Source organism: Colletotrichum higginsianum, chromosome 9, assembly GCF_001672515.1.
Source record: "Colletotrichum higginsianum IMI 349063 chromosome 9, whole genome shotgun sequence".
Lineage (NCBI taxonomy): Eukaryota > Fungi > Ascomycota > Sordariomycetes > Glomerellales > Glomerellaceae > Colletotrichum > Colletotrichum higginsianum.
In genome coordinates this window covers 204915-230214 of record NC_030961.1, presented here as the reverse complement: position 1 = coordinate 230214, position 25300 = coordinate 204915, and the positions used below count along the sequence as shown (strand labels likewise).

At 53.2% G+C, this 25300-nt stretch overlaps 4 protein-coding genes across 4 annotated transcripts; 3 read left to right on the top strand and 1 right to left on the bottom strand.

Moving 5' to 3' along the window:
* Positions 1-1205: 1205 nt before the first annotated feature.
* On the top strand, positions 1206-4359 carry CH63R_12335 (OPT oligopeptide transporter; the record flags this gene model as incomplete). The annotated part of the gene is made up of 5 exons (XM_018307309.1): positions 1206-1292; positions 1396-2051; positions 2170-2598; positions 2702-3135; positions 3308-4359. The coding sequence occupies 5 exons, from the start codon at positions 1206-1208 to the stop codon at positions 4357-4359; spliced, it is 2658 nt and encodes an 885-aa protein (XP_018151726.1).
* A 1662-nt stretch (positions 4360-6021) lies between these two features.
* On the top strand, positions 6022-6727 carry CH63R_12334 (uncharacterized protein; the record flags this gene model as incomplete). Its single annotated transcript, XM_018307308.1, has 3 exons — positions 6022-6059; positions 6110-6361; positions 6415-6727. 3 exons carry the CDS (start codon positions 6022-6024, stop codon positions 6725-6727), a joined length of 603 nt encoding a protein of 200 aa, XP_018151725.1.
* A 6438-nt stretch (positions 6728-13165) lies between these two features.
* CH63R_12333 (amino acid permease) lies at positions 13166-15166 on the top strand (the record flags this gene model as incomplete). The annotated part of the gene is made up of 4 exons (XM_018307307.1): positions 13166-13459; positions 13556-13613; positions 13672-14813; positions 14909-15166. The coding sequence occupies 4 exons, from the start codon at positions 13166-13168 to the stop codon at positions 15164-15166; spliced, it is 1752 nt and encodes a 583-aa protein (XP_018151724.1).
* A 2286-nt stretch (positions 15167-17452) lies between these two features.
* CH63R_12332 (uncharacterized protein) lies at positions 17453-17950 on the bottom strand (the record flags this gene model as incomplete). The annotated part of the gene is made up of 1 exon (XM_018307306.1): positions 17453-17950. The coding sequence occupies one exon, from the start codon at positions 17948-17950 to the stop codon at positions 17453-17455; it is 498 nt and encodes a 165-aa protein (XP_018151723.1).
* Positions 17951-25300: the final 7350 nt, after the last annotated feature.

Here is a 25300-nt window from a genome sequence, read left to right as displayed (position 1 = left end):
TCGACCAAGCTACCCCCGGTGCATCACCACCACCGCCGCCGCCGCCGCCGCCGCCGCCGCCCAGGCTGAGCCAGCGGGAGGGTGTAAAAAGACTAAGACGAGGTAGATATCCGGCGGGCTGGGACTCTGTGTACAGATACAGCGGCGGTAGCATCGGCGGTAACAAGAGCTGCAAGTGTCAAACGCTGCCAGTCCAGTCCAGTCTCACCCATGTAAGTGAACGGGGGTGGTCCTCCTGCAGGTTCGTGGGTATCGAATAGAACTGGGCCCGATGGCTGGCCCGGGAGGCCAAGAGGTGTGGTAGCCATTATTCGTCTCTGCTCACTCATACCAGGTCATGGCCGGGAAAGGCAGAGAGAAGACGAACCGTCGAGGACCTCCAGACAAGCTCACTCTTCAAGAGTTTGCCTTTCTCCCCCCCCCCCCCCAAAACAGCTTGTTGCTGTGTGACTTCATCTCACAGTCCGTCATTCAGTCTTCAGAAGCAGCTTGGCCCATGCTGAAATGACAGCCTTACCCACACCCCCTCGACACACACAGACACACACACTTGGTTCAGCGCGGGTCGAGAGAGCACGGCATGCAAAACGATCCCTCCAACAACGTGCCGGACCCTTTGTTATCGGTCTTGTCGAAATGCAGAAGGTAGACTGCCCCATCTCCAGGGTTGCACCAGTCAACCACGAGGAGGGAGGTGAGAGGGAGGGGCGAGGCCTCGGACAAGACGACCCATGTCAGTCACATCACCCTTGCTCCCGGAGAGACGAGGTCTCTGTTGCCATTGCAGCTTCCCTTCTCAGAGCAAGGGGGATCTTTGCTGCATCTTTCTGGGGATCGTCTCGTGGCGACACTATCACTGTCACTCTAACCCACTCTTCTCTTTGCCTCTCTCTCTCTCTCTATTTCGCTTCGGTATCCAGGCCGTTGGGAACCAACCCATGGGGGGAGCCATGGTCCCACCGACGATAAGCATCTCGTGTGACAGACAGACAGACTGACTGACTGGGGGATGGTCGACTCGTCGAGATGGGATATTAAAAGGCAGAGACATCCTCGTCCTCTGTCATCCGCTTGAGCTTGCTTCCGGTCACTGGCAAATCTCCAGCCCATAGAGTCAACGGGTCCATCCAACGATCCCGCACTTTCAACCTCAACCTCAGCAAAGGGTGAAGAGACTTTAACAGACTCCCCAGCGCAACACCACCATGTCCGACATCCGCGAGGAACGGACCCCCGGCCAGGGCCACGGCCACGGCCAGGACGGCGTCTTCTCGAGCGAGAAGTCCGCTCCTGTAAGTTCATCTCTCCCACCTGGAGTGTCCATCGACTCGACTCCTCAACCACCATGACACGAGATAAGTAAGCTAACCAAGTCTTTTTTTCCTTCCCCCTCAGTTCGTCCAAACCAACTTTGACGAGGGCGACTTCAATGGCCACGTCGAGAAGGACCTGAACGTCACCGAGGACGACCTCCTCGAGGCCAAGGAGCTCGCGTCGCAGCTGTCCCTCGAGGAGGTGCGCGAGATGATGTTCAACGTGCACAAGATCCACGAGAAGGACCCCAACTTCCCGCTCGCCATCATCGAGAAGATCGAGGACTTCCTCGCCAACGACGACGTGTTCGAGAACCCCGAGAAGCACGAGACGCTGATCCAGGAGATGAAGCTCGAGGCCGCCCTCATCACCGGCAACTCGCCCTACGCCGAGGTCCGCGCCGTCGTCGACAACCACGACGACCCGACCATGCCCGTGTCGACCATCCGCGCCTGGACCATCGGCCTGGTCTTCTCCGCCCTGCTCGCCTTCGTCAACCAGCTCTTCTCCGTCCGCTACCCGTCCATCACCATCCTGGCCAACGTCGCCCAGCTGCTCGCCTACCCCTTCGGCAAGCTCTGGGAGAAGACCCTCCCGGACGTCGGCTTCACCCTGGCCGGCCAGCGCATCTCGCTCAACCCGGGCCCCTTCAACCGCAAGGAGCACATGCTCATCACCATCATGGCCAACGTTGCCTACAACATCCCTTACACCAACTACATCATCTGGACTCAGTGGTACGTATTTTTTCCCATCCTTCTTCTTCTTCTTCTTGTTCTTCTTCTTCTGCTTCTCGGTCTTCTTCCCTATACCCCCCCCTGGTGGTTGTCAACATCTCTCTAACGCTCCCTCAAGGCTTCCCAAGTTCTTCAACCAGTCGTGGGCCTCCAACTTTGGCTACCAGCTCCTCATCTCGCTGTCCACCAACTTCATCGGATACGGTCTCGCCGGCCTCTGCCGTCGCTTCCTCGTCTACCCGTCCTACTGTGTCTGGCCCGCCTCCCTCGTCACCATCGCCTTGAACTCGGCCTTCCACACCGACAAGAACTCGGCCGTTGACGGGCCCTTCCGCACCGTCTGGCGCGCCAGCCGACAGAAGTTCTTCTACATGGCCTTCGCCGCCATGTTCGTCTGGTTCTGGTTCCCCAACTACCTGTTCACCGCTCTGTCCTCCTTCAGCTGGATCACGTGGATCGCTCCCAAGAGCCGAAACCTCGCGACGGTGACTGGCTTCAACAGCGGTCTCGGTATCAACCCCTGGCCTACCTTTGACTGGAACATCCTGTGAGTAGCCATCCCGCGGTCATTAACCATGATGATGATGATGATGATGACGACGACGACGACATCTTGACTTTTTTTTGCTAACTATCGGACTCCAAAAAAGCCTGTACGACAACACCGACCCCCTGATGGTCCCATTCTTCTCGACCTTCAACAAGTTCCTCGGCGCCTTCTTCTCCATGTTCATCGTCTTGGCCATCTGGTACACCAACACCTACAACACGGGATACCTGCCCATCAACTCCAACAAGGTCTACGACCACTTCGGCTCCCTCTACAACGTGTCCCGCGCCGTCAACGAGCACGGCCTCTTCGACAAGGAGGCCTACGAGGCCTACTCGCCCCCCTTCCTCGGCGCCGCCAACGTCATGGTCTACATGTTCTTCTTCGCCATCTACACCGCCACCATCACCTACGCCTTCCTCTACCACCGCCACGAGATCGTCCTCGGCTTCAAGGCCCTGGTCGGCAGCTTCAGGAAGAACAGCGATGTCGAGAAGGACCAGGTCCTCGATGTCCACAACCGTCTCATGAAGGGTGAGTCCGTCCTCTTCCCTCTTTCCTCCATTCTCCCTCACACGAGCGAGCATTGGCGTTCCGCGCCGGACTGCTATGGAAAATGTTTCTACCCACTGCCCGTCCAGCCTTGCCCAGCTTCATTCCACCCTCTCACCCATAACACGTCACGGTCCGCTAACAAAACGCCTAGTCTACCCTGAGGTCCCCGAGTGGTGGTACCTGACCACAGCCGTCGTTGCCGCCGGTCTCGGATGTGCCGGAATCGCCGCGTGGCCCACGTACACGACGGTGGGCGTCGTCTTCTACGGTATCATCCTCTGCCTCATCTTCGTCGTCCCCGTCGGCATCATCAAGGCCATGACCGGTATCGAGGTCACCCTCAACGTCCTCGCCGAGTTCATCGGTGGTTCCTGGGTCGAGGGCAACGCGCTGGCCATGAACTTCTTCAAGTCCTTCGGCTACGTCACCTGCGCCCACGCCGTCTGGTTCTCCAACGACCTGAAGCTCGCCCACTACGTCAAGATCCCGCCCCGCCACACCTTTTGGGCTCAGATGATTGCCACCTTCATCTCGACGCTCGTCTGTCTTGCCGTCCTCAAGTTCCAGTTCTCCATCGAGAACATCTGCACCGAGGATGCCGCCAACAAGTTCACGTGTCCCGGCGTCAACACCTTCTTCACCGCCTCCGTCCTCTGGGGTACCGTCGGCCCCAAGAAGATCTGGGGCGCTGGTGGCCAGTACACAGCGACCCTCCTCGGATTCCCCCTCGGCGTCTTCATCGTCCTCTTCTTCTGGGGCCTCAACAAGACCTTCCCCAAGTGGAAGTGGGTTCGCCAGATCCACCCCGTTGCCATCATGTACGGATGCCTCGTCTGGGCTCCTTACAACATGTCCTTCGTCTGGCCTTCCGTCCCCATCGCGTACTTCTCCTGGGTGTTCCTCAAGGGTCGTTTCTTGGGTTTTTGGTCCAAGGTAAGCCTCCTCCCGATCTCCATTACACCGGTCATTTTGACTTCGGTTGCTGACATTGATCCCCAGTACAACTTCGTTCTCTCTGCCGCCTTCTCTTGCGGTATTGCCATCTCCGGCATTGTCATGTTCTTCGGCCTTCAGTGGCAGGACGTTGAGATCGACTGGTGGGGCAACAGTGTCGTCTCGGATGGTTGCGAGGGCAAGGCATGCCGCCTCCTCACTCTCGCCGAGGGCGAATACTTTGGCCCCCGTATCGGCGACTTCCATTAGACGAAGTCGTTCCTGTGCAGTAAACCGGGTTCTGGCTGTCGGGGGTTGCTCTCGAAGCCTAGCGATCTGCCATTTATGTATCTGAAGAATGTTTGCAGGCCGGCAAGTTGCCGGGTAGACCTGTGTACTGTAATGTCTTTCAAAAGAAACCCCTCCTAGGAAGGGAATATAGTTAATGCCATGTCACCATGACGATATTCTGGTACATCCGACTTGGGCTGTATTGTTGCTTTCGTCCTACACGTGCAATTAGATGTCTTGACACCGCCAGATCCTGCGGTTAACTTTACTGGCTTGACAGAGACGCATCCCCTACCAGGTATATATGGTCGTGAATGTTGGCCGAGCTGGCTTACACGTGCTTTACGGAAATCTTGCCCGCCGAGTAGATAATAGTAATCATGTCGAAGAATGGTGTGCCATATGGTATCATCGATCAAGGTTGATTATTGTCGTGGATTTTCATGATTCTTTTGGAATTTGAAGCTCCCGACGAAGCAGCTTGCTTGCTTTCAAGCAGCGTTCGTGTAAGCGTATATATACCACGGCGCAGCGCTTATCTCCCCGAACGTGGAGGCCGGCCGGCACCGGATCGGCGTGGCTGTGTTGGAATAGACGAGCCGAGAGAGAGGCATTGTGGGGTGCTCGGAATCGAAAGGTGCCCATTGGTGTCTCCGCGGATGGAGTTGCGGGTGTGTTACGGGACTTCGAGTGAGGGTAATGTGAGTTTGGGGCCTTCCAAGCAAGTAATCATCATGGTTCAGCCAGTGATCGGGGTACCATAACGGCTGTCGATGCCGACCGGGAATCTTCAGGTTATGATGGTCATACTTCTCAAGGCATCAGCCAAGCCGAAATGCGAGAAGACTTCCATTTTTCTAACATAGTTCCGACGTACCCAACGTATTGGATAATGTTGAAGTCTTCTGAGACAAGATGGAGAAGATGTGCCACGAGCGTGGCGAGACATGAAAGCGAGCGGCTACCAGTGTTGGCACTGCGATGGGAGGAAAACAATTCTCATTTCAATTTCCAAGAACAGTAAACAGAACAGTGATCAAGATTGGAAGATAAGTACCATCTTCGGATCAGCTTCCGGACAACTTGAATTGGGGTGTACTGGGATGACTCTCGCACTTTGACTTGAATGAGACCGCAGTGTAGGCTTAAGGACCTCGGGATGGCCAGTTAACTGCCGTGTGATGTCGTCAGACAACGACACACCGTTGAGTACCACGTCCAGCCGGTCGAAGGACTGCCGGCGAGTTGGATTTGACATTGGCCGAGAGGCCTTTACTCGGAGCATGAGTTGCCCGGCTGTGTGCGATTTCTCTGGCTGATTATGCGCTGCGTAGAAGTCCTCATGTGAAGAGAACGCAGGGCGACTACACCAAGAAACCACAACCTCTCTTACTTGAAATGATCGAAAGCCAGACGTTTTTGACAGTAGGAATGCCGGCATAATCCACGGTTGAATGTTTGCCTAGCATAGAGAGCCACTATGGGGTATCTCTATTGCCAGCTCGCCAGGGACTCGGTCATAGTCTACCCCCCGATGATAGTCCCAAGAGACGTACCGTACACGAGAAGAGACTGCTAAGCTATTAACAGCAGAGAGTTAACGGCGGCTCACTAGCTTATTGTGAAAAGACTGAGATCAAAATGAAAGAGAAGCATCCCGGCAGTCGCCTGCAAACCTGGTACCACATCGAGCAAGATATTCCATCTCCTACATCACTAACATCACCAGTTCGCGACACAACTCACACCTACGGCCTCCTCCCGGGACTGGTGAAGCAACACGCGCCGTCATTCGAGAAGCAACAGCCATCGCGGAGGGAGAAGCAGCACCCCCCCCCCCCCCCCCCGCTGTCACTGCAACAACAGTCGGGCGTGTCTCTCAGGCTCGTGAGACACGGGGTCCGTCATCGCATACCCCTCGTCTGCCTTTTCCTGCTACTGCTGATGCCGCTGCCGCTGGACTCGCATCCCAGGCAGCGGCGTAAGCATACACCCCCTTCTAAACCGCGCTTCCCCCCCGCGGTTCCCTGCCAGAACCCCGCTTGTGTCATCATTCATGGAGCTGCTGCAGGAGCTCCGCGACACGTTGACGTCGGCGTCGCCCAGCTCGCGGAGGGAAGGTCGAGACGAGCGAGGATGGCGAGGTGAAGACGGTGGTCCCATGATCTGCGCATGCGGGAGTGGAGCCGTTGGAGGACGGCTGATACGGCGGATACCGCATCGTCCTGTTCCTGGCAGTGTTGCAGTTGCCGTGGCGGTTGTTGTCGTTGTCGCTGCTGGTGCAGTTGTTGGCCATTGTAGGAGTCGTCATCCCCGTCGACAGGGAGATGAGATCGTCTGCCGTTAGACGTCAAGCACAGCCAGGTCAGAGACCCTCCTTGGACGGGTCCATATTTCTTTCTGGGGAGAGTTTTGTTCTTCCTATAACGTAAAAAGTATATGGGGGGGGGAAAAGTAAAAATACAAAAAAAAAAAAGGGAGATCGCGGCCAGCGTCGGGTCGTGTCGTGAGATGGGCAGATCGCGGGGAAATGGAGCCCTTTCGCCCTTTCGTCGCGTGCGTGATGTGCGCCGTGCGTGCGGGCGATGGAGACTCGGTGTGGAGATGCCGGGTCTTCGGGGTCTTTGCGAGTCTTGTACGTAATGAGGTGCTCGTCAGGCGTTTCGATCAAGTAATGGATGGGGTTCCCGAGACGTGGATTCGCGGGGAAATGGGGTTTGGGGTTTGAAGAGCCGGATATCAGGCAATGGATGTTGTTTCTTGTCGTCGATGAGAAGGTTCAACGGAGTAGGAGTAGTTGGCTGCCAGCTGAGTGAAGAGGACTTCAGAGACTTCAGAGAGGACTCCACAGAAGAACCCCAAAGAGGAACTCGTAATCATCAAGTTGGCACCAAACCCAAAAAGGGGGGGGGGGGTTGTTATCGCTTGGGTGATGGACTGACAAACAACTGTGGCTGCATGTTCAACGTGGCTTGTGGATTGCGGCACAACATCAACTGGGGGGGAAATCATTCATTTCACTCAAATTGGCACGTTCACGCGTGACGTGACATCCCGGACGAGTCTCTTTGCAGTGGCTCATGCTGGCCGTCTTGGGCTGCTCATCGTCGCTGGTCCAAGTATGCTCCGCCCCATGTACGGATGCGAATCTCGGAGTTGCTGGTGTCATGTCAATGTCATGCATGGCCTGCTTCAACCAACTCCTCGACGCCTTCGTCCGCCTTCCAGAATGCTTCGACGGCGTCCCCGGCAGCAGACTAGACCCGACATGGCTGCCCAGTGTCCTCCAGCCGTCCTCCTGCAGCCTCATAGGGCTTCGACTGCCCTTGCCTATGCCCAGGCCCATGCCCATGCCTGGCATTCCGCAGAACACCTGTCTAGGGCTTCTGGAAGAACACCGACAAGCGTTGTTGACAGTCTAGAGATAAGAAGCCGGCGCCATGCTACCACATCATCGACCGGGAGCCAGTAGAGGCGCTGGCCAAGACCATCCTTCCGCCGCCGGCTGCGGGCGTTCAGCCCAGGGACAGAACGACACCCCCCCCCTCCTTCAGACGTGGCATCACCTTATCAGTGTGCAGCAGCCCTTGGCCATGCCGCCACGGAGATCATCGAACAGGCTCAGCCCAAGTCTCGGGCGACTAGGAGCGGCAGCGGCAGCGGCAGCGGCATTCCTTCCTCCTGGCCTCGCTTCCCTTTCCCCTCCCCGCGGTCTTGGGCTCTTCTTAGCAGCAAGCAGGACAGGGCCGTTATCGTCAAGGGGCCGCGGTCGCCTTGCCCTCAGCTTCGATGGCCGGAAAGAACGAGAGAGAGAAAAGGAGAGAACACGGCAGGGCGAGGGAGACACTAGGCGATTCCAAGACGGGATTGTCTCCCTCTTGGCGCATGTACAGGACATGATATATTTTCTCCGACCCGGGCCGCCCTGCAGCAGCAGCGCCTTGTCTTTTCAGCTGGCGAATGTTGAGGCTGCAGATGGGAACCAACCCAACGACATGTCTTGGACCAAATGTTCGTCAAGAAGAGGAAACGTTTCGTGAGTACTTCTGTGGTCAGCGGGACGCACTCGTCACATATATCTGGCCTGGCTTTCAACAGCTGGCTGCGTGGGCGGGTCAACTCATAAGAATGAAAATTAAAACCGAAACTCGGCTTCCGCGCGTGCATGAGGAGTCGTCCTCGTCGTTGTCGTCGTCTTCAACGTCTTACTCGCGGTAAGTCGGGTTCGTCGCCCCCTTTCTTGTCGGATGTCGATCAGTCATTGATAGGAACCGGCACGGATGAGGGTGGTTGTCCACACACACGTACACTCACACACATACACACGAACGCATTGCTGAGTCCGTCCGTCTGGTCCCGATATCTGCCCTTGCTGCGAGATTACACAACTATCCTATCCTATTCAATCCAATCCAACCCAACCCAATCCAGTTATATCCAATATTCGGAGCGGGTCTTTTTTTGAAATCCCACAAATGCGATACACTACCAGACTTCGGACAGTCCGAGTCCCACCCGTCACCCGCAGTCTGGAGAGATAAGAACCGAGGAGCAGAGGCCAACGCGTAACAGGAAGCTATTACGTACGAGCAACCGTCTTGCGCGCGAATGGGGTGCCTCACCCAGCTTCCCCAGAGGATGCTAATTTAAAATCCGTCACCTTGGATTGGGTTGTCTGGACTCTGTCGTCCTTCTCTCCACTCTTGTTCGTCCGAGGATAGGGGGGGGGGGGGCTTGGAAATAGGTCGCAGGTGTGTCTCTTTGCGCAGACCGTGACATGATTGACATGGCAGCAGTAAGCAAACCACTTCGGGCTTCAGAGGTTCACATGTGATGACAACAGAGGCCGTGTCTGGTGTAGCATCGTCCCGGTCGTTCTCCGTCTTGCTTTGCCCGGTTGCAACCCTCGAGCCAAGAAGACCGAATGGAGGGCGGGGGGGGGGGAGCTTTTGCCTCTTCAGGTGGTTACGGATGCTTTGTACCGCTCCAGGCAATCTTGGGGACGGGGCGTCTACGACTGCCACGCCGCCAATGTGGGTTAGTTTCTTGGTTGACAAACTGGGGGGGATGGGAAGGAAGGTCGAGTCGACTGCGAGCGCGTTGCGATGGCACCGCGATCGGAGCCAGGCTGTGCAAATGTTTCCACTGCTTGTTTTCCTTTTTTACTCTCTTTTTCTTCTTCTTTTCTTTCCCCCTCTCGCTGGGCGGCGGCTTTGCTCTGAAGTACGTTGACAACACATTCGATAGCCTCCAGTGGAATCCTTGTTCAGAACTGCTGTGAGTATATGCATACGTGACGAGACTCGATAACTTTACTAGTCAACAGTGCCACGTCGGCTTGTGAGTGTGCAGTTAGTTTGGTGAGATGCTGAAGGACACTGCTTCATCCCGTTGTGCCGGGGACATCCTCGCATCTGGCATCTCTCTGGCGCGACTGAGTCGTGCAGTCTTTCTTGCTCCGAGGTGCGCCCCATCACCCCGGCGCAGGGCGAACCACCAGAGGGACAGCTCTACGAATAACAGTGGTCCGTCTCATTCTCGGGATCCCCCCCCCTCACCCCCCTTGACCGACACGCACGTCGGTCGTTCTGGGCAGCAGCTTGGATTAGGATACGACAGCACGCTTTTGGGTGATTTCCCGAGTTCACCCCAATTACACTGGAGCAACGCCAGTTTGTCAGGGGGGGCCAGGGTGGGCCATGGACGCATGGGTAACGTTATGGGACATGGTCCGCGACGGGATCCGCTCTTGGATGTGGTGCCTCTGGGGTCCTCTGGAGAAGAGAAGTGAGTGCATGCAGGGCAGATAAGCGTTCCGTCTACAGCGCAACGTGCGGTTGGTGGGCTTTCTGATATCGGAAGTGCAGATAAGACGGGCGGATGAATGACTTCACACTGACTTTGAAGATGCGACTCGAGGGAGTCTCAGAGACACTCGGGCCGTCATGACTGTTGACGAATCAAGGCGCGGAGAGACAAGGGGCCGAGGCGTGAGGTGAGATGAGATGAGATGAGATTAATGGGAGTGAGGCCTTGAGGGGGTTGGTTGGTTAATGGAAGGACGCTAGAAGATGCGACCGAAGGTCTTGATCTGGCCCAAGGAAGACCATGATGACGGGGATGGGCATGCCAACTGGTTCTCTGTCTGTCCTCGGCTCCCGGGGTTTGGCTGTTCGTTCGTTTCTCATAGTACTTACTTCACTTCCTAGACGGCCACTAACAGCATCCTCGTTGGCGGCTTCTCACCTACACGAAGCGATGGCGCACTGATGGCTCGTTCGAAACGAGCCGGCAAATGGGATGAGCCGTGGCCCGTCATCCAAGTCTCTCTCATGAGCGGGCTCATCATGGTTCCGGTGCAACCGCGATAGGGCCAACGCCGGCGAAGACGTGACTCTTGTTTTGTTGGTGGTGGTGTGTGCTGCTGCACATGGAGGAGCGGGAACGGCAACGCACCTGGAGATATGAGAGATATCAGACAGGGGGGGGTGGGATCCAATCTCCTAGAAAATACCCCTCCCCTGTAGCTTGCAAAGAGCCTGTTCCAAGTTTCCGTAGTCGAAACGAGGTATGTAAGCCGGAGGGCGGAAACGGGCCATAAGATGGGAGCTGTTCCCCTGGAGGAATGGTCAAAAGCAGAACAAAGAGACAAGAGAAGATAGACAATGACGATGACGCTGTGCTGCGCGGCGAGGGGGGGGAGATTGACAATCGTCGCTCAACGCTTGACACAACGATGCATTCACACACACAACCCATCACGCGACGGCAACGACAACGGTAACGAAAGCTAGCGTCACAAACAAGACGCTAGAAGCCTCACGAACGAGAGCGTGTGTGTGTCCCGTCCAGCTGCACGATGTCGGGGGTCTGTTAGTCTGCAAGGGAGCCGGGAGGGAAACCTGGGGGGGTGGCGGCCAAGATCAGCTCCCTCCGCCTTGGCCCACTCACACATGTAGCGCATGCCCAGGGTGTGATGCCCAGGCAGCATCCGTCCGGATACCCTAGACCAGCGGGCGGAAGTCGTTGATCAATGATGGAGGACGAGGCCGGAGTGCATTGCTTGGCGACGCAGGCCTACCAAGGGGGGGAAACAGCCCGTTTCCCGTGAGTGCCGTGCCGAAAAACCAAATCCTAAAGAGCCGCTGCTGCAACCCTGGCGGGAGGAGTGAAAAACGACGGCTAGCAAGATCACTAATTGAGTGAGTGAGTGTGTGTGTGTGTGTGTGTGTGTCTGGCTGTCGATGATGCACGACTCAAGCAAGAGTGCAGTCACCATAACAAGAAACGTACACTGGTCTACCTGTACAGAATCAGTCTCACTCGGATCTCTCTCTGGCTAGCCCATTTCACTCTCACTTCCCTTCCCCTCACCGACCTCTTCCCCCCAAACCTCCTACTCCCAGAGACTCGTGCTCTTCACTCCACTTGCACTGCAAGTTCCCCCACCCCCCTTGTCCACCAGTTCGAGGGGGGCGAGACGAGAGGAGAGGATCAGGGAGGGAGGGTCCGGTGGAATAATGGACCCTCCAGATAACGTTGAGGAGAAAGCCACACGCGCAGTGGGCGGATCGGCCGCTTTTTCGGAGCCATTTGCTAACAACTTCAAGTGACAGCGTGGCCATTGGCCAACCAGCGCCGCCCGCGCTTATCTGGGGAGACGGGGACTTGTCATGGCCCATGGACTTTCGGCTCTCGACTCTCAGATGTTCTACCGCCCGGACGGGGGGGAGGGCAACGCACGGCTGTCAGACTGTCTCACTGCTCGGTGGAGACAGAGAGAGAGAGAGAGAGAGAGAGAGAGAGAGACAGAGAGCCATGAGAGTCTGTCAGTCAGTATCAAGACTGGAGACTCGAGACTGGAGACCGGTTTGAACCAGCTGTGGGAATCCCATTGTTGTGGTTCCCGTCCTTGTCAGTTGCCTCCTCTTGGTGTCGTATCCGAAGTCCCATCCTGCATGCCGGGAAGCTGTCCGCGCCCAGCCCGCCCACGCACTAGGGAAGACTCGACAACGGGCCTGCTCTCGTTGGTTTGTCTTGGGCCAGAGGACGATGTAAGTAGTGTTGGGTGGTGTACGTATCGAAGCACGACCCAAAGCCAACTCGCCCCCCTCCCCCATCTTCATCCCATCCCATTCCATGGACCTTGACCATACTTGTAATGCGACAGGAAATCGAGGGGGCGACTGTGTCCAGGATGGCCTGCCTTTTGAGCCCGTCCTTGCCAAGATTTGCCTCTCTCCCCCGTCTGTCGATACAGCTAGACACAACGAGAGGCAAAGGCGGACACAGAACAGACCAACCCGAGCCCAACCCGACTCAAACTCGGATCCAGCCAGCCCTGGACCCTCCCTCACCTTACCTTATCCTCTATCCTCTCTCTCTCGTGTGGTAATTATCCGTCGTCAACGGAGTGCAACCTGCTCACCCCCTTCCTTGCACGACTTGGATCCGCTTGCCGCCCTTGACGAGAACCCTTAGTCCTTGCGCGCGCGCGCACCGGTTCCTCTCTTCACACCGGCATCTCTCCTTCATATAAACCTCTCTTCTCCCCCTTCCCCCTCGTCTCATCTATCCAGAGTCGGTTCGGCACTTCCTCTCCGTCCTTTCTACCATTTCCTCCTCCCTTTCCCTCTTTCCCCCCTCCCCCCCAACGGGTCGTGCTCCCGCAAATCGTTCTTCGGAACAGATCGTTGTCAACTTGTCTGTTGACACACACCCACTCTCGAGACCACACTTCCGTTGAGAGACGAGAGAGAACACACACACGACCATCACATCCACCATGGCTCCTCAAGAAGGGGTCCTCCCCACAACGGTCGAGGCCGATGAGAAGGCCATCGGCGGCCCTCCCGGCTACGACTCGAGCAGCGGCAAGGCCGTCCGCGGCGCCATCAGCGAGGAGGCCTGGGCCACCCGCGCCGGCCTGAACCTGACCTCGTTCAAGAAGCGCGAGTATGGTCGCGGCATCGTCGAGCTCGACCGCGCCATGAGCAGTCGCCATCTCCACATGATCGCCATCGGCGGCTCCATCGGCGCCGGTTTCTTCGTCGGTTCCGGTGGTGCCCTGAGCAAGGGTGTACGTATTTTTGTGTCCCGTCCCGTTGGTCGTCGTCGTCGTCGTCGTCGTCGTCAATGTGTTCTTCGAGTTGTCTTTTGCTGACCCGATCTGCAGGGTCCCGGTTCCCTCTTCATCGACTTCCTTCTCGTTGGTATTATGATGTTCAACGTCGGTACGTCTTGAGCGATTCCATTGCCCCGCCCCGCCATGAGCAAGATGTGCAGTTCCAGCTGACGTGGTGAAATCAAAAGTGTACGCCCTTGGTGAACTCGCCGTCATGTACCCCGTCTCTGGTGGCTTCTACACGTACTCGACTCGCTTCATCGACCCCTCGTGGGGCTTCGCCATGGGCTGGAACTACGTCTTCCAGTGGGCCATCGTCCTCCCGCTCGAGCTGACGGTATCCGGTCTCGTCGTCCAGTACTGGAACCAGGACATCAGCGTCGCCGTCTGGATTACCCTCTTCTTCATGGTCATCGTCATCATCAACATCTTCGGCTCCATCGGGTATGCCGAGGAAGAGTTCTGGTCGTCGTGCCTCAAGCTCGCTGCGACCGTCGTCTTCATGATCATCGCCCTCGTCCTCGTCCTCGGCGGCGGCCCGGAGAGTGGTCGATACAGCGAGTACTCGGGTGCGAAGCTGTGGTACGACCCCGGCGCCTTCCGCAACGGCTTCAAGGGCTTCTGCTCCGTCTTCGTCACGGCCGCCTTCTCCTTCTCCGGTACTGAGCTGGTCGGTCTGGCCGCGGCCGAGGCCAAGAACCCCGTCAAGTCGCTCCCGGGCGCCATCAAGCAGGTGTTCTGGCGTATCTCGCTCTTCTACATCCTGGGTCTCTTCTTCGTCGGTCTGTTGATCCCCTCCGACGACCCCTCGCTGCTGTCCGAGTCCTCGTACTCGGACGTCAAGGCCTCCCCCTTCGTGCTGGTCGGAAAGTACGCCGGCCTCAAGGGCTTCGACCACTTCATGAACGTCGTCATCCTCGTGTCCGTCATCTCCATCGGCGTGTCGGGTGTCTATGGTGGATCGCGTACGCTCACCGCCCTGGCCCAGCAGGGATACGCGCCCAAGATCTTCACCTACATCGACCGCTCCGGACGTCCCCTGCCGTCCGTCTTCGCCATCCTCATCTTCGGCCCGTTGGCGTATGTCAACCTCAACGCCAGCGGACCCGTCGTCTTCGACTGGTTGTTGGCGCTTTCGGGTCTGGCCGCCGTCTTCACCTGGGGTTCCATCTGCCTGGCACACATCCGCTTCCGCAAGGCGTGGGCGTACCACGGCCACACGACGGACGAGATTCCCTTCAAGGCCATCGGTGGCACCATCGGCTCTTGGATCGGTCTCTTCCTCTGCTTCGTCGTTCTCGCTGCTCAGGTATGTTTTTTTTTTTCCCCTTCTTCCCCATTGCCTGTTCACTCTTCTGTCCAACCAACATGGGGAAAATCGGAATGCTAACGGAAGGGAAATAGTTTTACACTGCGATTGCCCCTCCCGGTACGAGCGAGCTCAATGGTGCTGAAGGCTTCTTCAAGTCGTACCTCGCCCTCCCCGTCGTCATGCTCTTCTGGCTGGGCGGTTTCCTCTGGAAGCGCACTGGCTGGCTCCGCACGGCGCAGATGGACGTCGACACTGGCCGACGTGAGCTCGACTGGGACGAGATCCACGCTTACCGCGCGCGCATCGCGGCGTTGCCCAAGTGGAGGCGCATCCTTCACCATGTGTGGTAGTCGAGAGGCAGTTGATGAAAGGAGGGGGGAAGGCAAGGAGACGAAAAAGGAAACGCCTTGCGCGCCTGCGCTTGCAAGAAAAGCGTGGGCAGTGAGGCTCGTTACCCGTTCATGTACATTGTAATGATAAGGAGGGGGGAGTCCAGTTCTATGATTGACGACGTGCCTCATGGAACGAGGCGACTCATCCTAGTAATTGTTAGCAGAACCAAGATACCACGAGTGTTTTTTACACATTAAAAACATCCATACCCCTGGCTGGAGAGAGTGGTATCAGGAGAGGCTCGCGCATCGTGATGCTGGATGAGAGCTGTATGTTGTCGGTGGATGTCGTGTCTTTTGACTATCCACGTGCCCGCTCGCATATGAAGAAAGGATTGAGAACAAGAAGAACAAGTGTGACAGAGGTCGGTCTGCCAGCCTGTTATGTGTTATGTGCTTTCTGGTCTTGCTGGCCACTGTAGATGCCAAGACGCTGCGGGCGTTCTTGGGGTTCAAGCATCCCCCCCCCTCCCTCCCTTCGGAGAAGAGGTGCAGGCAGGCAGACCGATAGCGGTGATTGCACTGATTGACCAACTCCGGAGAAGTTCACCCATAGGGGGAGGGAGGACCAGGGCCTGCCTGCGCCGTCATAACGATATGCTAGGGGGGTTTTTTCTTGGGCTGTCTTGGGCTGTCTTGGGTGACTGGCGACAAGATACGGGCGACCAACCCAGAAGAGCAGGTGGCAAGGGCGCTATCGGCGTTAGTGGCTGCAGATGGTTGGCGCAGACGATACGATATCTCTCGGCGTAGGTCTCGGCGTGGGGAGTGTGGTTGGGAGACGTGAGCGGCATCCTCGCCGGATCCAGTGTCTGTCCGCTGCTGGGAGATAGGAAGCCAAGCGGCCAAGACAGACAGGTCTTGTTGTTGGTGTAGTAGAGGATCGAATCGTTCTCGGTTGGAGTTCCTTGCAGAGGATGCCGCGGTAGCGGCGTTGGCATCGTTGGCAGTGGGAGTGCCGATGCTGGTGTGTTGCCCGACGCTTATGGTGGTGATGGTGGTGGATCGCCGGGCCGGAGTTGTTGACTGACTGACTGACTGACTGACTGACTGACTGACTGACTGACTGACTGACTGACTGACTGACTGACTGACTGACTGACTGACTGACTGACTGACTGACTGACTGACTGTCTGACTGTCTGTCTGTCTGTCTGTCTGTCTGTCTGTCAAGTTGGAGATAGTGTGTCATTCACTGGCTGACCAGGCGGCCAAGTTCCAGGCCAGGCATCTCATCTATCCGCGCCCCGGGCTGAGCATATGTAGTAGCTCCGGCAACTGAAGAGGATCAGGGAGCAGGATTGAGAGAAGAAAGAGAAAACATGCAGGGCAGGGCAGTTGCCGCTCTTCTTGTCTCTTTTCCTCCCTGATCAATGTCGTGTGGGCTGGCTCTTATGGCCCTTACGCGCTTCCTAGGTGTTTAAAACAAAACTCAATTGGCGCGACAGGGTGACAAAGACGCCTTGTCCATTGTCATTCTGGCGCCCTTCGACCCCGAATCTCTCCACAAGCGCCCCGCTCACAGCTGTCTTGCAGGGAACCCCCCACCAGCAAAACACAGCATCCATCTTCTAGTCCGCCCTCCTCCTCTCCGACCCAGTCACTCATCAACCGCTTCAACTACCTCTGCACAGCCAACTAACTGTCAGTGTTATAAACAACCCACAACACAAGAGCAGGATTCTCTGCTGACTAACCCGACTGTCGCTTAGACGGGCCAGCTGTCCAGCCATAGAGAACTTACTGTTGGGCTCGATCGTCTGTTTACAAACGACTACATCGTACAACTCCCGACCCCTCCAACACATCGCCGCCAACCCCCATCCCTTTCTTCCCTTGCCCTTCAACACTACCTTCTTTCTCTCACGCCTCACCTCTTTTCGACAGGATCTCATCTCCTTGGAGCACACCGTTGTTTCCGTTTCTTTCGACTTGCCTGCATAATGTGACACATTGTACAATCCATCCTGCATATGCTTTGCCCCTGTTGGGACTTTGCCGTGCCTTGGAGTGCCAGCACGTTAGACAGAAACAAGTTTTAGTTGCAGTTTTGAAAAAAATAACCTCGTCAATACCAGGCTTTGTATTTGTTTTGTCTACAGTTGTTCCCCCGTCTCCCCTCCCCTTCCTTTCTTCCACCTATAGAGACTGTCGTCCTTCCTCCCAGGTTCTCCGTTAGCGGTAAACGCATGTTTCTTCGAGCCCACGAGTCACTGGCTCGTCTCGACCAACTAGCCAAAAGATTTAACCCGAGGTCACATGAAGGGGACCGTTGCCGTCGTCAACAGGGCACCCAGGTCCGTCAGACTCGAATTCAACCACGCAGGTAGCATCGATGCCGATGGCAATGCCGATGAAGTTGGTATCCTTCTGCTGGGTGCCGCTGCCAAGGACGGTGCCGTCGTGTCCCTTGACCTCGCATGTCTCAGGGGCGCCACCAAAGTCCGACTTGCAATGGAAGACACGCGCGTTGTCCCAGCAGTCGCCCTCGATGGTGAAGGTGCGGCCGTCGCCGGTGTTGTAACAAGGAGAATGGTCGTCAGGGTAGGCCTGGTCGTAGACGGCCTCGCCGGCGTCGTTGAGAATGGCAAAGCCGGTGTAGCCGCCGTTCGTACCACCGCCCGAGGGGCCACCAATGGCCCCGAAGGAACCCGATGACCAGACGACGCGGAGATGCTCGGCGTAGGTGCTGGCCGTGAGGGCTGAGAGCCCGATGAGGATGTTGCGGAGAGTAGAAGGCATGTTGGTGTTTGTAACTGGAAAGTTTTGATACTTGTTGAGTTTGTGATGAGTGATGACTGAAGAGTGATGAGTGAAGAGTGAAGTGCTGTGGTGGTTGATACTCTTTTCTCGACGGCTTGATCGAAGGGCTTTATACTTATTCCAAGTGTTGTAAACTCGGCGCATACTACAGCTCCAGTTTGCTAGACGTCTTTGAATCTCAACACGCTGATGTCATAGTATCGAGCTCCTTCTCAACTCGCTCACGATGCAATTCCTCTGTTCCCATGAAAACTGGACCAGCAGTGCCCTCGGTGAAAGCAAAACAGGTCGCAGCTGACCCGATGGGGAAACTTTGGTTCCGCAAAAGGAACACGCCTCCGCTAAAGGAATACACTATTTCCTGCCTAACCGTAGCAGGGCTGTTTCTTTGCCCACATGCGACGGGGCTGGGCGGCAAAACTGGGACTCGGTCGCTGATGATCTCATTGATTCCTGGAGTTGGTTTGAATGTTGTTACTCTATGGAGTTACAAGGCTGGGAAAGGCGGGAACCGATCTGCTACGTCCAACCGGGGGAGAATGGAGATATGGACACACGGAAGCCTTCCGAGTTCCGTTTTCAGGCTCCAGTGAATTGAGTCAGTTTAGGGGTTCCAGTGACGCTTGAACTAGAGTTGCTTGCCTGTTAAATTTGTTCATGTGCACATCGGGCTCATGCGGTAGATATCAGACCTCGGCCAAGACAGTCGTTCAATTTCAGCAAGAACAGTTGATAGAATTCTTAATAGTTTGTTGCTGTAAGGAATCGATATGTGCCGAATAGTTGCACAGCCTATCTGAAGACACACTGAAGTCGGCCATACATATCACGGTAAACAACGGGGATGGACATAACCCCCTGATCTACCAAAGTCCTAATGCATCCAATCCCTTGACCCACCAATGCGATGTGATGCTTGTTCGCGCTCCCGAGTCCGAGAACGGAATGCGAGAGCTGAAAGACCTGAAAAAGTGCGTGCACTAGGCAGCAGCAGGCAGCACTTGAAGTGGTACAAATTGGGCAATTGATTGACAGGACGATGCCCGTGGTTATGGAGTTTCTACTCCATTTGTGGAGTGTCAATTCTGGACGGATTGTCCCCATCGTCTCGGCCGCGCTAACACGGAAGGATCATGAATGATCTTCGTACCCGTAGCCTAGCAAAGCATTACAACCACAAATCCGAGGCAGCAAGCCAAAAGAGGACTCTCCTTAGTCACACAGTCGGTGTAACGCTCAACAGCAAACGGAGGTGGCCTTGTTTGTCACAGAGACGCCTCTCAGTACCCAGACACTGGAGAGGCAAGCAAACGGCTGTTTGCCTTCACCGTCTTCAGTCGGTTCCGCGTCGGTTTCACTATGTTCCGCCACGTCCGTTTCAGGGAGCAATGCCGTCCACTTCAGGCTGGCGAGGCTATCACGAAGAGGCTACCTCCACTCCACCTAGACGAGACTACTGATAGTGGGGACGAAGTAGTGGCTGGGTCGGTGAAGTCCAGCGAATACTTGGTGTTGATGCTTTTTGTTTTTGTCTTTGTTGTGGACATTATCCATTATACTGATAAGCATAAGTACTTCAGAATCTAGTTGACGAGATCACTGATAGAAAACTGTCTAGGTTGAGTGTGAAACTTGACGAATCTCTCCAGGTTTTCCGGATGTGATCGCTCAATAAATCTTGACAGCTAATGTCGTCGATTGTAAGTTTTTATGTGGCCGTTTGACGCAGGAAAAGCGTTCAGGTGGACGTGAGTGGTAACTAGATGTTGCCACCGACGCCGCTCTCGATCAGGTCATACGGCACAGCCCGAACGCAACCGTCTACAATGGGGCCTACTTCAATGAACGGCAGAATCGTGGACAAGAGAAAGTGGAATTAATCGAACCCATGGTTCAGCACCAGGTCCACCAGAGAAGCCGAGTATGGTGGTGAGTTATGCCGTTGACGAGAGTATTTGATCTAGAGTAGAGTTGAACACAAAGAGCACGGTTAAGGTGGACCTATCAAATCCCCCAAGCAGTTTGATAACTCTAGGAGTTAGAGACGCAATGTTTTCTGTCTAGTATTCTTCTTCTATGGAAGGACGCCGGAAGTTGTGGGTTGATATCAACCCACAACTTACCACGAGTGAACGACTCGAAGTGACGATGGTGGCGTTTGGTTTTTCCGCTTTCGTCTATCTGCTGTCCCTTGTAACATACTCCAATGTATTTCTGTGTTGAGTACTCTCTCATTGTGTAGACCTCAACCACTACGACGACCTTCTAGTTGCTATCTCGGCGCATAATTATTTAGCAAAATCTCATGCGTTCTAGTAGCTTAGTCGCACTGTAGCAAGTAAGCAGCTATTCATTTAGTTCACTTGGTGAGCGGTTACTTACACAGTAGACAGACTTTGGGTGGAATTCGTTAGCAATCAAGTTTGTAAACGTGAAATGATGAGTGGGAACTTACACCTCCGGTGCAGTCCTGAGAGGTATCCTCTTGGTCACGAGCGTTCTGCGGGGAGAAACATGCTCCTCGGAAAGTTGGGAAATCCGTTGATTGAGTGTTTTTGCACTTTGGTAATACTCAGAAACATGTTGCTTAGCAGAATGGCTGGCTGATACTCACGCAATAGGAGTTTGCTCCCTTTCCCTAGACGGTCATATCTGTCAGTAGTGTTCATGCTGCATTGCAGGGAAGATGCCAATAATTACATCACAAGTGTTCCCATCTGCGAGACCCCATCCACCGTTGCAATACTTCTCCAAAGCACTGGCAGTCAAAGCCTGCGCGAGCAGAACGGTAAGTCAAAGCACCCACATTTCGGCCACCCCCACATTTCGGCCACCCAAAAATGCCTCATTTCCCCTCAATACTATGACTACCCTCTAACTTCAAACAAATACAACATTTACAGATCTCATCCGAATAGCTTCATTTTTTGTATATACCTTTATTTATACCTAATAGTCAAATATACTAAAAATGAAATTAATCAAGCTATTGAAGCTATTAGCAATAGCATAAGCCTAAGGAAGGCAGTACTTAAGTATAGGATCCCTAGGACAACCCTTCAGTATTAACTCTATAGAACTTAGAGTAGGGCAGCTGCTTTTGCTAACCTTTAGAGGCTTTCCCCTACTTAGGAGGCTAAACTAGCTGAATAGGTGCAAATTCAGTATACCCTTAGGCTCCCTCCTTTATATTAATAAGTTAAGGAGTTTGCTAGATATATCCTTTATGCAATAGGGGATACCTAGCCTATAGGAAGAGGCTAAGTATAGGCCTTTATAAGGAGGAATCTATTAGTTAAGGTCTAGAGAAGTTACTCTATTAATTCTAGATGTATTAATAGGGCATCTACTGAGGTCATTAGGGACTAATTCAAGCATCTTACTATACTAGAGATTATTAGTATTAAACTAGCTAATAAATATAATATAAATAAGACTAGTATCCTTAAGGGCTAGAGCTCTAATAGGCTAGTACTAGGTATATCTAAGATAAAGTCTATTTGCAAGAAATAGCCTAAATTAAGGGCATAAGTATTTATTATTAAATGTATCTCTACCCTAAGCTATATTCTAAATCCCCTTATTATATATAAGGGCAAAGTAGTCTAGTAATAGTAGTTTCCCCTAGACCTTAGCCCTTATAAAGAATAGTAGTTCACTATAATAGAGAATAAATAAACTTTAGATACTACTGCAGTTAAATAGCTGCAGAAGGTCTTCATCCCTTAGACCCTTCCTTAGGGTAAGGAGGTTAGGCTACTAATTATAAATAGACATAGGAATTATACAATAACTAACTTTATGTAGTTATACTATATAAATAATATTCATCTATTATTCTTACTACTATATACCTCCTATATCCTCTAGCTACTTAATTAGTTAGTCTTTAGCCCTATTAAGGCAGCCTATAGGAAGGAGCTTAAATACCTTAGTTAGTAGAATAATTCAACTATTATAAGTAAGAGGAACTTTATAGGCTATTATTAGAAGGCTTATACTGCAAGTATAATAATATAGAATATTAGAAGTAGTTAGAAATAGATAGAATTATAGCCTATCTCTATAGTGAAGCCTCTAATAAGCTCCCTTCTACTCCTAATAACACTAAAGCTATTAACGTAGTTCACAAGTGAGTGAGCCACACAAGTGAGTGAGCCACTTTTCTAGAATTTCGTACAACCTACTTTTCCCTTTATTTTTCTCCACCTACAACTATGGTACAACATTCAAATGAAAGCGATTTAGTCCTAGCGCTAAATGCGCTCAGATCCGACCCAAAATTAAGCGTGCGAAAGGCTGCATCTCACTACAAAGTATCTCGTGCAACCCTCCAACGACGATACCATGGCCAACCTGCCAGACGCGATATCCGACCACCCTGCCAGAATTTAACCTCGTACGAAGAGGAGACCATTGTACGATACATCGTTGACCTGGATTCGCGAGCATTTTCGCCACGCCTTAGTGCTGTTCGAGAAATGGCCGATCGACTGCTTCGCGACCGCGGCGCGCGACGCGTCGGAACAAACTGGGCCTCAAACTTCGTACGACGACGACCTGAGCTCCAGACGCGTTTTAATCGAAGAATCGACTATCAGAGAGTCCTCTGCGAAGATCCGGACGCGTATCGCGCGTGGTTTTCCCTCGTACGAAACACAATTGCGAAGTACGGGATAGACGATACCGATATCTATAACTTTGATGAGACTGGGTTTGCGATGGGCAAGATGTCCTCTGAAATGGTTGTTACAGCCTCTGAACGACGTGGCAAGCCAAGAGGAGCACAACAAGGGAATCAGGAATGGGTTACAGTAATCCAGGGCATTGGGTCGTGCGGCTATTCTATCCCGCCGTACATCATCTTTGCAGGCAAGGTCCATCTTGACTCCTGGACGTGCAACAGCCCCCTCCCACCCGACTGGGTAATTACACTTACAGAAAATGGTTGGACGACAAATGAGAAAGGCCTAGAATGGGTACAGCACTTTGATTTCCATACAAGGAGTCGTACGAAGGGTGCTTACCGCCTCCTCATCCTTGATGGCCACGAAAGCCACCATTCTGTCGATTTTGAGCTATACTGCAAGGAGCAGAACATTATTACGCTCTGTATGCCCCCTCATTCATCGCACAAGCTCCAGCCGCTTGATGTTGGGTGCTTTAGTCCCTTAAAACGGGCGTACGGCCAAGAAATTGAGGTCCTTATGCGGGTGCACATTACGCATATTGCAAAGGAAGACTTCCTCCCAGCCTTTTATAAGGCGTACGACAAGGCAATGACAACATCAAACATTCAAGCAGGCTTTAGAGCAACTGGCCTTGTCCCGTACGATCCGGAACATGTGATTTCACAGCTAGATGTGAAGCTTCGTACGCCATCACCTCCAGGTTCTTCTGCTGGCTTACCAGCAGCTTGGGTCCCAAAGACGCCAAACAACCCAATTGAATTCGATTCACATTCTGATTTTATTACGAATCGCATCGTACGACATCAGAATAGCTCCCCAACGTCAATTATTGGGTATATGCAGCAGCTGAAGAAAGGAATTATGGTGGTAGCCCATAACCAGGTTTTGATGCAGGCACAAATGACTGAGTATCAAGAGGCAAATGAGCGTATGAGCCGCCGTCGCCGTACGAAAAAAAAACAGCTTCAGAAAGGTGGAACACTTACAATCAATCAGGCAAAAGATATAAAGTCTCAAATTGATGTAACAGAGCAGTTACAGGTAGAAACAGGTCAAAGTAGTGGTCGTGCGAGGAGGACAGAAACGCGCGCGCGACGATGTGGCATCTGCGGAGAGACTGGACATAATGCTCGCACATGTCAGAAAGTTGAATCTACCTCTGAAGAAGAGGATTCTAAATAGTTTAAATTAATTTAAGGCGTTGTGGTTGATTTCTCTTACACATTGTTGTACGGGTAGTAGAAAAGTGGCTCACTCACTTGTGTGGCTCACTCACTTGTGAACTACGTTAGTATTATTAGATTAAGTTAGTAAAGGGCAGTCTAGAGGTAAGGAAGCTGAGGGATAGGCATCTGCATTATCTACAGTAGTATAATTAATACTAAGGAAGATAAAGAATCTAGCTAGCTAACTAAAGCTATTTATAGAGCTAAATAATAATACCTCTACTTAATACCTCCTCTTTATAAGGGTAAAAAAAGGCTTCAGTAAGTAGGCATATAACCTAGCTACTACCTAGTATAAGCTGGAGCTCCTACAGGCCTAAATTACTAATACTGCAGTAAGGAAAAGAAGGGCAGTCTAAATTAACCTAAATACTAAGTTCGCTAATATTAAGGACATCCAGAAGGCTTAAATTGAGGCTAGCGAAAAAGAGGATATTACAAATAAATCTAGCGAGGCTAATTTACCTAGTGAGGCTGAAAGCTGTATTGTAGTAGCATCTAGGCGAAGTTAATAATTAATTGAATATACTAGTATTAGTAGGAATACCCTTATCTAAGGTGGCTGAAATGTGGGGGTGGCCGAAATGTGGGTGCTTTGACTTAATGAAAGAAACTTGCATGTTTATTAGAGAAAGAATGAGTTTTGTAAAACAGCAATAACAAAAGGAGTGTAGCTGATGAATTGGATGCTGCAGTCTCGGATGCTTATTAGGGTCATGTTCGGTGTTCGGAAGAGTCGAGTATTTATATCTGGCTTGAAACTGTGTCTAGTGACTACTGTTTGACACCAGATTCTTGGTAAAGTGAGATTATTAATTCAACGTTGAATGATAGACTGACTAGTTACGGAGTCGTGTGTATTGTCATCTAACATACTTTTTGCCGATTCAGCGTCTTTGTCTCAGGTAGGGGGCGCATTTGCGGGCCGCACATGGCTTGGGCGCTGGGAACCCCACTAAGTAACAGAATCGGGGGGGACTGGCGGTGGTAACTTGTACGGTATTGTAATAAGGCCGGGGATGGATACCGGACTGTGAACCTTAACTAGAGCAAGGGACAAAAACAAAAACATGGATTTTATATCGGTAGGGTGGGTAGGTGAAAGAGTAACTAGAAAGTGTACCTTGGTTACGCTAGTTGTCTAGATCTGTAATAGCGCATAGGATAGGTAGGCCAAGTAACATGTGTTAGGGGTAGAACATGCCGCATACCAATAATATCCCCAAGTTTTGCGCAGCGGCGGAAAACTCTCGACGCTCAACGCCGCCTCAAAAGCCGCCCGCCCCTTTTTTTCTTTCTCCTTGTGGATTGCCCTCTTTCATCTCTCAACCCAAACCCATGTCCGCCTCTCTCCGCGCCCATCTCCGCACGTGTTTCCCCTCTGAGTGCTGGCCCATTTGTGTCCCGTGTCG